Genomic DNA, 17,861 nt, shown 5'->3' on the forward strand with positions numbered 1-17,861 from the left:
GCATCAAATAAATACACAGATTGCATTTCTGCTACTCTACTCTCACCTAGTCAGAGTTCACGCATCAAGTATCTAATTATGTCACTTAACTATGACCTCTTAATGAATTGGTTTATTTTTTCAAATCAGTTCTGAGACTACGAGAGCCGCTGCCTGCTGTGGTACTAGATTTGAATTTTCTCAGCTTATCAATCAATTTCCTTGAGAAACTATATGCCAGTGTCTTTATGTAGAGCAGAGTCATTACAAATACTACCTCTTTCACGCTTTCAGAGGGAAACGGGCCGGAGTCAGCAAGGTAATCGACAAAATTGTAAAAAAATCTAGATGAAGAAATATGCTTTTTCAAGTGCTCTACATTGATTTCCGCAGCAGGCTTGGAAAACTCCCTACTAGCCTCTACAAATATGTTTTGAAAAAAAGATTGTACTTCCATAGACGGATAAATGAGTTTGATATTCTCCAGCAGTGGTATCAAAGTGAACTGTGGAGAGTCTGATTCCAAGTTCGATATAATGTCATGAAGTTGAGGTGATCTGAGAAAACGGGTTTTCACACGCCGCAAAACAAAACCTCCAATAAACTCGATGATATCTGCCTCTCTTGCTGAAATGCTGGCATGTGCGACATGGTCAACAGGCCTCGATGCAACAATAATATCAATTATTTCTAGCAAATGTAATGCAGCATCTGCAATTTCGGGAACCGGCTCAGAAAAACACTTGAAAATTCTGCTACCCTCCATCAAATCAGAATACTGCTCCATAATGGCCTCTAAATTTCCAGTTGTTTTAAATCTTTCCTGCCAGTCTGTAATCAAAGTAGCTCCATAGTGTGATAAAAGTGACAAATCAATACTGTGAGAATCGGGTTCCGATGCTGCCAATGATAAATCCCTGAACTTCTGATATTCTTCAGCGGAATAATCTATATCCAAACTATCAGTCTCAATTTCAACTAAAATTGTCTCAGGCACACTCAACATCGCATCCGTTGTTGACATCCTTTTGTAGTCAAGATTACACTTTCTGCTATCAGATAAAAGCTTTGACTTACCCTGGCTGTTATAGTGATATGAATTTTTAAATAAAATAATATACGAAAATATCAAGTACATTAATAATGTCGATCGGAAACTCCAGAGTTGCAATAAACACTGTCCTCTGTCGATAAGTATTGGTTACAAAAACACTGATCCCATTCACAGGACATATATGAACCACGACTCCTTGGCTGTCTCCATCTCATTACCGTCCGTACCCTTTACACCTGCCCGAAATTACCTCGGAACTGGAATAACTCACGCCTCCAACGTTCGTTGCGATTGCTCGGTTGTCCGAATCCGCTAGATTCAGTCATGCGTGACCTAACAATGGGAAAACGGGAGTTTCCGTTCCATAGTCACTTTCTATAATGCGAGGCATTTGATATCACCCTGGAGTGGTAAGAAAGCGAGTTGCACATGACTTGGACTCTAGTCTCAATACTGTGAATCGGACTTGACTCGCTGGTAATTGGAAATACCTCGCGACTTCGTTAAAACCATGACTAGGCATTCTAGAACTAGTTGAAAAAGAAAATAGCTTTGACCAGATGTCACAACATATTCACAAAAATGGACCGAATCTATGCAAATTCCATTAAACAAAATCCACAACATTAAAAGGTAAGCAGCTTGACTTCAAAGACAGTTGCAAAACTGGAAGTAATATAATTAGAACCAAATTAGTAGCGAAAGTAGACAAAACCCCTCAAGCACTTTGAAAAAAGCAGTACTTCATTTCTGACCATAACCACTCCTGTGGCACACCACCATTTTTGTGTGGCACTAATTGTAGTGGTAGCTCTATGGCGCCACTAGGGGGTGACGACATCGCAGGTGCTTCGGTGCTTGGTCGTCACTGAATACATGGCTGCTTGAGAACTCACGTCTCGTATATTAGACAGACCGTCAGTCACGTTACTACATGGTGGCAACAGTATAAAAGCAGCTGATAGCAATTACTTAGCTACTCAGAATTATGGCTAGTGGATATACTGCCTTGCAAGGACTGCACCCGAAGCCATTATCACTGGCTGGAACCAACCCACCTCAAGCGTGGGTTGATTGGAAGGAAGACTTTGAAACGTATCTCTGTGCTGCAGAATTATCACAAAAGGATGACTGCGTCAAGGTAGGACACCTCCTGAGTCTTATTGGTCCGGAGGGAAAATCAATTTACAAGAATCTCACGTGGCTTCCTGCTCGACGAGAAAATGATCAAGACATTCCTGCTGAGGATAAAAATGACTACAAACTAGTCATTGAGAAATTTGATGCGTGCTTTGAGCTTCGTGATGATCGCTTCAGAATGCGAAGGAAGTTTTGGCTCTTCTTGAAACGGGAGGAGGACGAGTCTTTTTTGCAATGGTCACTCCGTGTTCGCGAAGCTGCAGCCAAGTGCTGCTATCATCCGCAGAGGTGTCTTGAGGAAGTTATTATGGATAAACTCCTTCTGTGTTGTACGGACACCGGTACCTTGTCAGAACTCTTTGCCGAGGATCCGAAAACCTTGACACTGAGCAAAGTTGAATCGATCATCGATAAACGCGAATACGTCAAACAGGGTGTCGCGTCCTATAAATCTGCTACGATTGATGCAGTCACAAAGAAACCTCCACTAAAAACAGGATCTGCTGCTCGACAGAAGGATGGAAAGGATGCCAAGACGTCGCTGATAAAATGCAAATACTGTGGTAAGAAGCACCAGTTTGGTAGATTTTTCTGTCCTGCTGCCGATTACAATTGCTCGGTGTGTGAGAAAACAGGACATTTCGAAACTGTCTGCCGTGCTTCTGCTCGGACAAATATACGCTCCGTGGAATCCGATACTGTTGGTGAAGACGATGTGGACGGACGCTCAAGTCCCATCGCACCAGTCTTTGTGGGATCCGTGATTGCTGCTGTAGATTTGGATAGTGCTCCCAATACCGATACAGTTAACATGGAGCCTGAAATCCCACACCAGGGGCTGACCATTAGCACGGTGGAACCAGCGGAAGATATTGGCTGGTTTGTCAAGCTCAAGGTTGCCCTTGACCTGCTTACATGGTGCGTTGATACTGGCGCACAAGTATCAGTCATGCCCTTGCACATATACAAGCGTCAATATGGATCCATCAGACCCTCCGACAAACGTTTGATGACTGCAGGGAATAAGGAACTTTCCACCCTTGGCTATGTCGCTATGACGCTCGGGTTTGAGGATAACTCCGTTGTGGAAAAGGTCTACGTTGTCCGGGATACGCCTAAACTACTCTTGGGTATCCCAGGGGCATTCAAAATCGGACTCCTGCAAGATGTGCCGGGTACAGTTAGCATCCGTGCAGTAGACTGTGCAGTAACTCCCTCGCTTCGGTCTAAGGAAGAGGTCATGAAAGCTTACCCTGAACTCTTTCAAGGAGTTGGAAAAATGAAAGGACAGTACTCTATCAAACTGAAGGCGAATGCTAAACCGTTTAGCCTGAAAGTACCTCGCAGAGTTCCCATTCCTTTGCTTGGTAGTTTGACTGCTGAGCTAAATAAATTGCAAAAGGCGGACATAATTGAGCCTGTCAACGAGCCAACAGACTGGTGCGCACCGATCGTTGTGGTACCAAAGAAAAACTCTGAAATACGCCTGTGTGTGGATCTAACGAAACTAAATGATTCTGTTGATAGGGAACTCTACCCTATGCCGACAGTTGAGAGCACCCTGGGGAAGATTGCCGAAGGAACTGTTTACACCAAACTGGATGCAAATAGTGGATTTTATCAAATAGAACTTGAACCGGAGTGTCGTAAGTTAACTACATTCATCACCCCTGATGGGAGGTTCAGATTCAAGAGGCTTCCATACGGTATCGCCAGCGCACCCGAAGTCTACCAACGGAAAATGAATCAGGTGCTTGCTGGCATCCCCAATGTGTTATGTCACATGGATGACATCATAATTGCTAGCTCACCACAGGATTACAATACCACCCTCGGACTTGTACTGGATAGACTCCGAGATGAGGGAATTACATTGAATAAAGACAAATGTGTCTTTTCAGCGACTAAACTGGAATACCTTGGACATGTTGTTGGTAAAGATGGCATCGGCAAGGATCCTAAAAAGGTTGAGGCGATTGCCAAGTTCTCCGCTCCCTCAGACGTCCCGGAACTGAGAAGGTTTCTGGGAATGACCAATCAACTCATGAAATTCTCACCCAACCTGGCTGAGCTTACAAAGCCTCTGAGGGATCTACTGAAGAAAAACACTTCGTGGCTCTGGGGTGCTGAACAACAGCTGGCCTTCGACCAGGTTAAGGCAGAGCTGTACTCGGATGTGACTCTTGCTATGTACAGCCCGGATAAGGAAACTGTTATCTCTGCCGACTCCAGCAGTTATGGACTTGGAGCTGTGCTGATGCAACGTCAGGTAGACAACTCTCTACGCCCTGTCGCTTATGCTAGCAGATCGCTGACTGAGACAGAGAGACGATACGCTCAAATCGAGAAGGAGGCCCTTGCTATAACGTGGTCTATGGAGAGATGGAAGGAACTCCTGATCGGCTTGCATCAACTTCGCGTGGAGACTGATCACCAACCATTAGTTCCACTTTTGTCAACAAAGACTCTTGATGAGCTTCCGCTCAGAGTGCAACGATTTCGAATGCGGCTGATGAAGTTCAACTTCACCATATCTCATGTTCCGAGGAAACTGCTATATACCGCTGACGCATTGTCTCGTTGTCCGCTGCCAACTTTCGAGGATATTGATGGCCTTCATAATGAGACAGAAGCCTATGTCAATGCCGTCACATCCAGCCTTCCTGCGTCTTGTAAACGGTTGGATGAAATTCGCTCAGAGCTCCAGAAAGATGACGTATTGCGCACAGTGATGCAATATGTATCCTCAGGGTGGCTGAAATGCAAAGAGACGCTGCATGGCCCACTTAGACCATACTGGAATGATAGAGCCTGTTTATCTACTTATGAAGGACTCCTGCTTAAAGGGAATCGCTTGGTGATCCCCTGTACGCTGAGACAAGACGTTTTAAGATACCTTCATGATGCTCACCAAGGGGTGACAAAATCCCGACTCAATGCATCACAGTCATGCTGGTGGCCTGGAATTTCTAAGGACATTGAAGAAACCGTCAGAAATTGCGAGAAGTGCACGGAGCATCAGCGAGAAAAGGTTGAACCGATGCTGTCAGCATCCTTCCCAGAGAGACCCTGGTCCCGTGTTGGTGCCGACTTCTTTCAATATCAGAATTCCATGTACCTGCTTGCCGTTGACTACTACTCCAGGGACATTGAGATTTGCATAGTCTCCAAAACAGTTAACGCAGCAGAGACGATTCTGAAATTCAAGAAGATTTTCAGTAGGCATGGCATCTGCGAGACTTTGGTCACCGATGGAGCACCTATGTTCTCTTCCCGCGACTTTGCGTCATTTTGCGAAAGCTGGAAAATTGAACATATCATGTCCTCACCTAGATATCCACAGGGAAACTCGGAGGCTGAGCGTGCCGTTCAGACCATCAAAAACCTTCTGCGAAAATGTGACGATGAATATCTGGCGCTACTCACATACCGCAACACGCCATTGGCTATCGGCTACTCGCCAGCAGAATTGAGCATGGGCCGCAAACTAAGAACAAGAGTACCGTGTCATCCAGACGATCTTCTGCCCAAGTCTGTCGACCGAACCGCCGTGAAGAAAGCTGAAGCAGATTACCGACGCAGAGTTACTCGTGATTACAACAAAAGACACAGAGTAGTACCTGGAGATGAGTTCAAGGTGGGAGATCGCGTCTGGATTCCGGACTGCAAATCGCAAGGTGTTGTGGAAAAACTTGACACTGACACTCAACCCAGATCGTTGGTTATCAGAACTGGGCGTGGCACCTTCAGAAGAAATCGCCGAATGGTGCGGAGATACCAGACGGAGAATGCCCCGCAAGAAGGCGTCGACATTACCGCCAGTGAGGCAGCTGAATTCTTCAAATTTCCCGATCAGGGAGGAGATAGCAGTTCGAGCGCTACTAGTGTCGATCGTGATGACCATCATGAGGCGGCGATAGTCCGACGGTCGGATCGGAACAGAACCGCACCTCGCAGATACATCGAGGAGTACTGATGTAGTTATAGGAGTAGTGTGTGTAAATATGTTGTGTTCTTCATTCACCTCTTGCCTGCCAATTGCTTCATACCTTTGTACCGCTAACTGCCTCAATTCGGATTGTTTATTGTCTTCATTCTGTGCTTGCATTGTATATGTTTGTGCTGCTTATAAGCATTTGTGCTTGTCCCCGAGGAGGGAGATGTAGTGGTAGCTCTATGGCGCCACTAGGGGGTGACGACATCGCAGGTGCTTCGGTGCTTGGTCGTCACTGAATACATGGCTGCTTGAGAACTCACGTCTCGTATATTAGACAGACCGTCAGTCACGTTACTACACTAATGCCCATGAAGGCAGTTCTTTTTTGGCACACACAAACTGTACTATTAATGATTACATAACATGATTGCACCATAAAATTCACATGGCAATGCAAATCATATTTCACCTTGGCAAGTATTATGTCTGTCACCGACACTCACCTTAACCAAGTGAAATGAAATGGATTATTATATGATAGCCGAGCAGTTGCAGTGTGTATCATCATTACATAGTTTCAGGAAGGCACATGATAGAGAATCTAAAACATCATAGCATATGCTAGCAACAAATTTCGAAAATGAAATCAAAGAATAAAATAGAAGTTCGAGCACCCTGGAATATACATATGTATATTGTATAATATATCTATCATGAACAGTTTTCGGTTAAAAAGGAAATGTAACAGGGACATAGTCATGAAACAAGTTGCAATCTTGATTCAACATTCCGCTTGAAATGAATCCAGCATACAATATCTGTTGGGAGTTAATAGGTTCTAGGAACACAATGTAATCTCTAAGCATCTAATTTCCATTGGTCCGGATCAACAAAACTCTTGGATAACAGCAGCTCTACTTATCGCATAATATACGCCCCAAACTCCGTGTTATTCTACAATACACCCTCTGGCCCTTCATCTTTCAAACTAAAGCTGAAACGTTACTTTCCGCGGTAAAAGCCGTTTTCAATAATATCACGCAAGTGCATTCCTTCACGGATTCTTTTTTTTATGTCTTCATCATCCGTCTGTTCCTCGTTACCATCGACCTCCAACTCTCTGTGACAAACAAACATGCGGGTGTGCTACCAGATTGATGACACACGGATACTGCTTTGCCTATGCGGATGTAACGGACAATATAGAGACGTAGAGACTTATGGTGTACATTGGGATAATCTAAGATATCAGCACGGCATGTTATGCAGTCAGAAGGTAGCAGAGGCTGACCCCATTTTGTGAAGAATCCTAAAATTCGAGAAAAACTTAAACGTCAGAAAATGCATCCAATTTCAAAAGACTGAGAATTAATGAGGCATCGAAGCACACACGAGTATTACCATGGGTGGTAAAAGAAGTCATTGTTGCTACTCAAGTACTAAAAAGAAGTAGTAATTTCGAAGGCTTATCAAAACTACTTTTTAGTAGAATTTGAAAATTGAGATCTCAAAAGTACGCAAACAATCGATTTGGTCGATGCGTCGCACACTTTTAGCATTTGATCGGATATATGACCATTGACCAATTACAAAAATGCAGCGTGCATCATCACGATTCACGACTCGTGCAAAATGAATAATTGCACAACAAATAGGTGCAATTTTCGAAAATGTATTCAGTTATAGCGACACATGGGATCTTTCGCCTAGTTGTCATGCCAATTTTTCACTCATAAAGGTGATGGAAGTATATCCCGAAACCGCTTCATACATTATGAAATCAAATGTAACAATTAAATTACTAATCAAAAGTATAAAAACAAGTGGTTTTGCCAAAAAAGAAACTAGAGTAGAAGAAATTTGAAAACATGACTTTTAGTACGTGGTTACTGACCAGTGATCACCTCTCAGTATTATCACACCATCATTTGTTGATTAGAGACAACAGTGCCGTTCACCAGCATGATATTTAAAGTTTCAAATAGGGCTGGGCAAAATCGAGCACCTGAGTGATTCGATTCTGAATCACGTAATATGCTTCGAGTCAAGTAATCGAGCATCACTCATTATTATTACACTTATTACATCAGAATGTAATAAGTCAAAGTTCAAATATGTACCGTTTATGCCACCACAAATATCCATCTCATAAAAGATACTTTGGTATTTTTCGATCATACCAATTTCACTCCACTTGGTGACAATGTTGTGGGCTAATCATGACTCGAAAATGTGCTACGTCCAGTAACCTTCGTAGCTTTGTACGGTATGTTTCATAGGCTACGATACCCAAAGGTTTCAAGGCTTCGGCAGTATCGTAACTAAGAATCTTGTTGATAAATGTTCTTTCAGTGGTGAGAAGCGAGTAATTCCAGTACTCGCAAAATCGTCTTTTACGACTCGACTCCAATCATCAACATTGATGCTCGATTCAGATTCGAGTACTCCAATCATTGTGCCCAGCCTTAGTTTTAAACCACCAACTCACTTGGTCCGTTGACAAGACGCCTCTACCGCATCCATGAGCAAACTCCTGAAACCGCCTTTCTCCAACAAATGCAACGCATAGATCGTCGCCCCCTCGGGTGAACAGATAGCATCCTTCAGTTCACCAGGATGCTTGCCTGTTTCCAAAAGCATCCTTCCCGCACCCTGTATTATCAGAAAAGGATTTCACAGCAATGCTTCGGGGTTTTATTTGTAAGTTAACTCACAATTAGAGTCTGTGCGCCGAGTCGCATAGCCAGGCCTCTGGGCAATCCCATTTTCACAGAACCATCGGCTAATGCCTCAATGGCTTCATAGGCCTGTAAAAAGCATATCGTTGCCAAACTTGAACAGGTTTTTACAGCTAAAAACAACAATGTCATGTAAAAAAAAAAGTGGATACATTTTTATTGTCACATAAATGTGGCTGCAAATAAACATTTAATGATTAGATAGATATTACACGGAATTGGTCAGCGATAGAGCATATCGTTGCCAAACTTGAACTGGTTTTTACAGCTAAAAACAATAATGTCATGTAAAAAAATACAGTGAATACATTTTTATTGTCAGATATATGTGGCTTCAAATAAACATTTAATGATTAGATAGATATTACACGGAATTGGTCAGCGATAGAGCATATCATTCGTGAAACATCAACTGAAATTTCAAATCTGGATACCACATTTCGCAGTTCCACCTTAGGACGATGAGACTCTCTTAGCCTGTATTGAATTTTATTTCGGCCCAACAAAAACTTTATTTAGGATAATGACCCGTCACTTACGTAGGCCGGGCCGGATCCTCCCAAACCAGTGACAGCATTCACATGCGCTTCCTCCACTTCCTCGATTATCCCGACACGCCGGAATAGATCCTCCATTCTGTCGGAATCCTCCTCGGTAACATTTGATCCTAGAAAAAAGTAGCAATGGAATGGTAGCTTAGCTATTATCGATTGTTGAAACGGCCTTCTTACCAGCAGCATAAACTGTCGCAGCCTCTTTCACTGCAGCACACGTGTTTGTCATCCCGCGCATGACTTTGGCGTATTCCGGTAGTTTCTAAGAGATGAAAAACATAGAAGTGGGTTATACATCGGCCTACTTATGTATTCATTACACATATTAATTTTTGGGGTACAGAAAATGAAGACACATTTTAATATGATATTGTATATTAGATTTAAATAATATATCGTCCATGATATGCGGATTTTCAAGGCTGCGATTTGGTCAGTCGGTCAATGTCGCAAATATTGTTGGATTGTGCCGCAATGCTCAATGATTATACTTATAACGATGTCACTGAAAATTCTACTTTATAATATACCTATAATATTTAACCGTAAGGGAACTTGAATTTTTGCAGCAACTTTAAAACTCAAAAGCATTTCAAACAGAAGTTAAAGTAGTTTGAAATGAAAGCACTTAGTCCGTGTCAAGTAAATTGTGAAGGTAGATCAAACATACTCAAACACAATCTAATACTTTTAAACATTTAAATACTCATTAGGGTTGTTCAAAAATTACTTTTTTTTCTTTAATTGTATGGGCTACTTGATAAAATTGTTGGGTTACCTAAAAAAACGCTGCACATCAATTTTGGTGTAATTCCAACCTATAAAGGAATTGCTAAAAGAGAAAAAAGTTTTGGATTTATGTAATAAAAATAAATATAAATTTATTCAAATTGTTAGGTTGTCCGAAAAATTATGCACAACAAATTTGTTGTGCACTGTTTTTTCTGACAATCCAACAATATCATGGGGTAGCCATTAAAATTTGAAAAAATACTATATTTATTTTTATTAAATAAATCCAACCAAAATTGGTGTGAATCGTATTTTTAGGTAACCGAACAGTTATATCAAGTAGTAAGAAAAATTTAAAAAAAGGTTATTTTTGAACAGCTTTAATACTCATATTACGGACCTGTTCTAGAGCTTATTTGAGAGCTTTTCTGTGATTAGTTCTGCTTGAATACCGTACATGTGAAATCAGCTCTACTTTCAAGGTAGGCTTACTGTATGTATGAGCAATAGGGCTCTTCAAAAATGACATTTTTTCTCAAATCGTACTGACTACTTGATAAAATTGTTAGGTTACCTAATTTAAGCCTACACACAAAATTTGGTTCAATTCCAGCCAGTAACTGCTTTGCTACAGGAGAAGAAAGTTTCTATTTATTATATAAAAATAAATAATAAAAAATTTGAAAATTTTCTTTTCACCCCATGAAAGTGTTACGGTGTCTATAGAAACGATGCTCACCAAATTTGGTTCGATTCCAACCATTGGAAGCGGAGTTATTGCTGTCGAAAAATTTGGATTTGAATAAAATAATATTTACGGTGACCGATTCTTTGTTTATTTATTATAGTTGTGCTCACCGTAAATACTATTTTATTCAAATCGAAATTTTTCGACGGCAATAACTCCGCTTCCACTGGTTGGAATTGAACCAAATTTGGTGAGCATCGTTTCTATAGACAGCCTAACACTTTCATGGGGTAAACAGAAAATTTTCAAATTTTTTATTATTTATTTTTATAATATTAGAAACTTTCTTCTCCTGTAGCAAAGCGGTTACTGGCTGGAATTGAAACACATTTTGTGTGACGGCTTAAATTAGGTAACCTGACAATTTTATCAAGTAGCCAGTACGAATTGAGAAAAAAAGCCATTTTTGAAGAGCCCTAATGAGCAACCTGACAGTATTGACTTTAGGTCTTGGTACAAATCATCAGCTACACCCAAAATCGATCAACCATGAGGAAAAGTGGGACATCATAAACCGAACCATGAATGTAAGAACATACTGTAAGTGGTAGGCCAACTTCAGATCTAGCAACTAGTTATCAAATACCAACCCTTTCTATTGAAGCAATCGTGACTCCAGCCGCGAATGAAAAGATAATTTGATCTTCCTTCATATGTGTGGCAACCTCTTCCAAGACATGAGGAATTAGCTTTGGCTTCACTGCGAGCATTATTACATCACTGTTTTGTATTGTTACTTTGTTGTCCGGAGTGAACTTGGCGCCGCATTCCTGAACGTAAAGATGAACATATAATGTTGAACAACCAGGTCAAAGGATTAAGAATAATTGCATCAACACACTTTTATTTCTTTCACAGTTGCCTTCTTCGTTTCAGGGGAGCTGGTAATGATTTGACTGGCTTTCACAGATCCTGTGCAATGTTGTAATAGTTGTAACAGGAAAATCACATAACATGTAAAATCAGCATCAATCTCTTACCCGATTTAACAAATCCTTTGACCATGTTAACAGCCAGGTTACCAGCTCCAATAAATCCCACTTTCATATTCATAGTTTTGAGGAGTAAGTTGTTTCCCGCCATTGTTTTTTACTGGATTAGTAGTTTCTGGCGAGTTACAATGGATAAAATAAAACGATCTCTGCTCTGTATCTGTTTGGGGTCAAGTGTAGAATACGGCCAGTGATCCCCATGACCATCACCGATCAGTGTTTCACATTACACCAACAAATGCTTCCCATGAACATGTCAAAATAAATTGTTTTTTTGCCTGTGGCGTGACGGATATTAGGGTTGGCGGGTTAGGGTTAGCGAGGGGGGATATTAGGGTTGTGGGAGTAGGGATACATTAGGGTTGTGGGAGGGGGATATTAGGGTTGTGGGAGTAGGGATATTAGGGTTAGGGATACATTAGGGTTAGGGGTACATTAGGGTTGTGGGAGGGGGGATATTAGGGTTGCCGGAGGGGAGATATTAGGGTTGTGAGAAGGGGATATTAGGGTTAGGGGTACATTAGGGTTGTGGGAGGGGGGATATTAGGGTTGTGGGAGGGGGGATAGTAGGGTTGCCGGAGGGGGATATTAGGGTTGTGGGAGTAGGGATATTAGGGTTAGGGATACATTAGGGTTGTGGGAAGGGGATATTATGGTTGTGGGAGGGGAGATATTAGGGTTGCCGGAGGGGGATATTAGGGTTGTGGGAGGGGGGATATTAGGGTTGTGGGAGTAGGGATACATTAGGGTTGTGGGAGTAAGGATATTAGGGTTGTGGGAGGGGTAGGTTACCGGAGGGGGGTATTAGGGCTTGGGTGATGGATATATATCTTCCAACCCTAATATCCCCTCACCCCCAACCCTAATATCGCCACCCCCAATATACCCTCCCACAACCCTAATGTCCCCCTCCGCCAACCCTAATATCCACCCTCCCCCGACCCTAATGTACCCCTAATATCCCCTTCCCACAACCCTAATGTATCCCTAACCCTAATATCCCCCGACCCTAATATACCCCTAACCCTAATATCCCCTTCCCACAACCCTAATGTATCCCTAACCCTAATATCCCCCAACCCTAACATCCCCCCTCCCCCAACCCTAATATCCCCCTCCGCCAACCCTAATATCCCCCTCCCCCGACCCTAATGTACCCCTAACCGTAATATCCCCTTCCCACAACCCTAATGTATCCCTGACCCTAATATCCCCTTCCCACAACCCTAATATCCCCCTTCCCTCCGACCCTAATGTACCCCTAACCCTAATATCCCCTTCCCACAACCCTAATGTATCCCTAACCCTAATATCCCCCAACCCTAACATCCCCCCTCCCCCAACCCTAATATTCCCCTGCGCCAACCCTAATATCCCCATCCCCCGACCCTAATGTACCCCTAACCGTAATATCCCCTTCCCACAACCCTAATGTATCCCTAACCATAATATCCCCCTCCCCAACCCTAACATCCCCCCTCCCCCAACCCTAATATCCCCCCTCCCCCAACCCTAATATCCGTCTCTCCACAAGCAAAAAAAATCACAATTTCTGATCGTGTTCATGTGAAGCACTATGAGTTTGACATGTTCATGTGCAACATTGATCGATGATGGTCATGGGGATCACTTTCTCGAGGTGGCCGTATTCTACACTTGACCCTCTGTTTGATGGTGATGGCAGGGGTTAAGAGCAGGTTCCTGGTATGTACCGTAACTTGAATAGAGAAATGACTGGAGGAAATTATTTATAATTGCAAACCGGTAATCACAGCAAAAACCTGATTTACGTACAACCACAACCACCATAACCAGTCATTATTACTAATTACACCACTGTGATTCTATTAGAATTTTTGGCGAAAATCGGTGATCGGGTGAATCATGGAAATATACTCGGGTGTCATTACGTTTTGTGCTTTGGAAATTACATCGGCATATTCGGGAACCTCTTGCCATACTATTTCTTGTTGATATATTCAACGACAAATGCATGTAAACGACTGTTTTCCGGTGTATTTCCGGCTAATATGACGAAAAAACAATTTTAAGAAGACGAATAGATACCTACTACGCAGCCGTTTGATTGAATATTTTGCAGAGAAATCGCCAGAAATGTGTCGATGATAACGCTCAGCAGACCATGTCTTTCGACAATCCTTGGCTATAAATTATTTCGAAGAGTGCGGGAATGGCTTGACACCGGCGGCAGCTACAAAGAATCATCATTTTCCCGAATATATGATCACGACGAATAGTAGAAAACTTTTTTAAAAGATTTAGGATCCGGACTCTACATATATCTCATTAGAATCGAATTGAAATTGGACATTTTCGAAATTTCGATAATCCGGACACAATTATGGCCCCAGATCGACCCTTGGGACGTCGACTTGAATAATAATTTTGGTCTTGATAAAATTGGCAAGACTAGTAGAACCCATTTCAAAACGAATTAGGCTTCGGACTCTACATATATCTCATTAGAATCGAATTAAATTGGACATTTTCGAAATTTCGGTAATCCGGACAAAATTATGGCCCCAGATCGACCCTTGGGACGTCGACTTGAATAATAATTTTGGTCTTGATAGCATCGGTCAGAGTAGTAGAATCCATTTCAAAATGAATTAGGCTTCGGACTCTACATATATCTCATTAGAATCGAATTGAAATTGGACATTTTCGAAATTTCGGTAATCCGAACAAAATTATGGCCCCAGATCGACCCTTGGGACGTCGACTTGAATAATAATTTTGGTCTTGATAAAATTGGCAAGACTAGTAGAACCCATTTCAAAACGAATTAGGCTTCGGACTCTACATATATCTCATTAGAATCGAATTGAAATTGGACATTTTCGAAATTTCGGTAATCCGGACACAATTATGGCCCCAGTTCGACCCTTGGGACGTCGACTTGAATAATAATTTTGGTCTTGATAGAATCGGTCAGTCTAGTAGCACCCATTTCAAAACGAATTAGGCTTCGGACTCTACATATATCTCATTAGAATCGAATTGAAATTGGACATTTTCGAAATTTCGGTAATCCGGACAAAATTATGGCCCCAGATCGACCCTTGGGACGTCGACTTGAATAATAATTTTGGTATTGATCGAATCGGCTAGACTAGTAGAACCCATTTCAAAACGAATTAGGCTTCGGACTTTACATATATCTCATTAGAATCGAATTGAAATTGGACATTTTCGAAATTTCGGTAATCCGGACAAAATTATGGCCCCAGTTCGACCCTTGGGACGTCGACTTGAATAATAATTTTGGTATTGATCGAATTGGCTAGACTAGTAGAATCCATTTCAAAACAAATTAGGCTTCGGACTTTACATATATCTCATTAGAATCGAATTGAAATTGGACATTTTCGAAATTTCGGTAATCCGGACAAAATTATGGCCCCAGATCGACCCTTGGGACGTCGACTTGAATAATAATTTTGGTATTGATGGAATCGGCTAGACTAGTAGAATCCATTTCAAAACGAATCGAACTTCGGACTCTACGTATATCTCATTAGAATCGAATTGAAATTGGACATTTTCGAAATTTCGGTACCCGAAACACACGCAGGGCCCCCATTTGACCCCTGGGTTCGGAATGTGTAAGTTTTGGCCCTGATCTGTCCTCTTATCCTGTCATATTTTATATATATATATGTAAGTGCACAGCTGCTAAGACTGAAAGAATTAAAAATGCTTTCAACAATGATACGGACGGACCAATAAAACTAGACTATAGCAAATCCGATTTTATCATTTTTTCGAAATGTAGGAATGTACAATGTACAAAATGATGATAACAAGTACGAGATGGCACATTCAAAATTCTGGCTTTTCTATTCATTAATCTATTATCATTACGGCGTTTTTTTTTGACATGTCAATATTTGTCTAAATTTTGACAAAATTGTAGCGTTAGGTCAAAATTTGTCAAAATTTTTCATAAAGTCAAAAAATTTTTGACGTCTTCATTTTGTTTGAAGTATAGATTTTGCACTGTCGGTGAACTTATAATTTGATATTTTACCGCTTTTAGCCTATTTTATAGGCCTACCGTTGTAAACGGCTAATAGTCTGCCTATTGTGAATCATAAACGGTCAAATAAAACAAATAATTGGTAGACATGGTGTTATGGTCAACGTACCGCAATATCCTAAATGAAGAAAGACTTCTTGTGCATCGCATCATTCTTACATTAAGAAGCGCATGATGAAAAATTGTGATGTAGATTGTAGACAACATTGTCAGAATGAAGCAACACGGTGTGCCACCAGCAACAGCAGTGTACGCACAACTTGAGTGTTGTCAGCCAACAACTCCTGCTGTTGAACGTCCTTGGCAAGCTTCTTAGTAAGGACGTGCACTTTCTACCCAAGAATGTAGGAAAGTATCTCTCGTTGTACTACAAAATATTTTAATTATTTCTACCATAATACATATTGTAACCACTGGAATTTTTCATAGGGCCAGATTTCGTTAAAATGTTTTTTTTTTCATGTAAAAAGTTGCCTGTTTCTAAGCCAAAAACGTTATTTCAGGCCAAACTACTTCGTTAGGACAGTCAGTTCCAACCAGAAATGAAGATAAGTGGTACAATTTTAACATTATGTGGGAAAACACCTAATTTGCATACGTTAGATCAAAATTTTGATTTTTTAGGTCAAAATTTTATTTTTTTTAGGTAAAAAAAAACCGCCCTAATTATCATCGTTGATTAACATCCTAGCGAGTTCTTCAGCGTCTTTGCAAGTTCTTCAGCGTCTTTGCATAGTTGTGTTTATTTCTACCATGGTTTGTTTGATTATTATTTCAATCAAAATTACAAGTCAAAAATATGAATGGACTTTGGAATCTGGTTTCCAAAATTTCATCACATCACAATTTTCTGCAATAAAGCCAGGGTTGATTACCTCGAATGTTAATTCCCGTGATCGTGGATATATTCTGCCGGTTGCATTTGATTTATTCGCAAACGTCTTCAGAAAGCAAAGTCTCGACTTGACGTAGGCTACTTACCAGAGGTGGTCAGTAACGAAGTACTTCTACTTTTTCGAAGCACTCAAGTAGTTTTCCTCTACTTCTGTTACTTACTCAAGTAGATCTGATTTTTGCTACTTCTACTTCGTAATATTTTGAGATCTACTTACTTACTTTTCGCCATTTTCAGTTTGTCAAGTAGAAGTAGTTCAATCTTCCAATCAGGAAGATAGCCTGAGGAATTTCGGGGCAGTTTTCACGGAATATCTACATTTAATTTTCATAAGAGTTGAGTAAAGCCCAGAATTATCGTCGCGCTTTGCGCGCAGTGGATACGGAGTCATCAGTATGATTTCACGAAAGTATCGAAGAACGTAACTTAGCTAGCGGGTTGGCGTGGTTCCGTTCACACAGGGATATCTCGAACTAGATATCTAGATATCCCTTTGTTCACACCACATTGTCGCCCTTCGCCCATATGAAATAATTCATCACAGTATATATTGCTCATCATAACGTTTGAAACCGCTATTTTGCAATCTAGCATTTACTTGTCGTATCGTAATCTAGCATGTCCATGGCGCGTCCTAACCTGGAAAAGGGGACTCTGACTTTTTTGTTAGTTTTAGAGCTGTTTTAGCGTACCACCTTTGAAACTTTCTGGACTAAAGGCGTGAAAAACGTGTTCCGCTTTTAGAAGTAGTAATTTTGTTTCACTTTCAATTCCCAGTATCATATAATTTGAGTTATAATTATTATCAGTTCTTTTGTCTGGATAACATAAACATGTTGTATAAAAGCAAGTGTAGTAATGCCTTTAATTTCCGGAAATAAAGCTACACAATATGGCATTTTTACGGTCCACCATATTTTTTATTAACGTTTACTAATCCTATACAACTTCTCCGTATTGCTCTTCGACTAAACTACGGGCCTTCTAAGATGGGGGATGGCGCCATACCATGCTGTTCGAGAAAACAGAGGA

At 41.1% G+C, this 17,861-nt stretch overlaps 1 protein-coding gene across 1 annotated transcript; it reads right to left on the minus strand.

The window, feature by feature from the left end:
* Positions 1–6,488: 6,488 nt before the first annotated feature.
* On the minus strand, positions 6,489–12,041 carry LOC145456782 (pyrroline-5-carboxylate reductase 1, mitochondrial-like). The gene is made up of 8 exons (XM_080334893.1): positions 11,863–12,041; positions 11,724–11,794; positions 11,473–11,652; positions 9,580–9,664; positions 9,388–9,515; positions 8,825–8,917; positions 8,599–8,762; positions 6,489–7,230 (listed from the first exon to the last, which is right to left on the minus strand). The coding sequence occupies exons 1-8, from the start codon at positions 11,963–11,965 to the stop codon at positions 7,113–7,115; spliced, it is 942 nt and encodes a 313-aa protein (XP_080191019.1). The 5' UTR covers positions 11,966–12,041; the 3' UTR covers positions 6,489–7,112.
* Positions 12,042–17,861: the final 5,820 nt, after the last annotated feature.

The sequence above is a fragment of the Botryllus schlosseri genome, chromosome 15 (assembly GCF_051294905.1).
Source record: "Botryllus schlosseri isolate E-star chromosome 15, Bs_hap1, whole genome shotgun sequence".
Taxonomy (NCBI): Eukaryota; Metazoa; Chordata; class Ascidiacea; order Stolidobranchia; family Styelidae; genus Botryllus; species Botryllus schlosseri.

Coding starts and splice junctions, on each gene's coding strand:
- LOC145456782 (XM_080334893.1), bottom strand. CDS start 11,965: ATGGCGGGAAACAACTTACTCCTCAAAACTATGAATATGAAAGTGGGA. Junction 11,795..11,862: donor CAAAGGATTTGTTAAATCGG/GTAAGAGATTGA, acceptor AACATTGCACAG/GATCTGTGAAAGCCAGTCAA. Junction 7,231..8,598: donor GCGTCTTGTCAACGGACCAA/GTGAGTTGGTGG, acceptor TGTTTGTCACAG/AGAGTTGGAGGTCGATGGTA.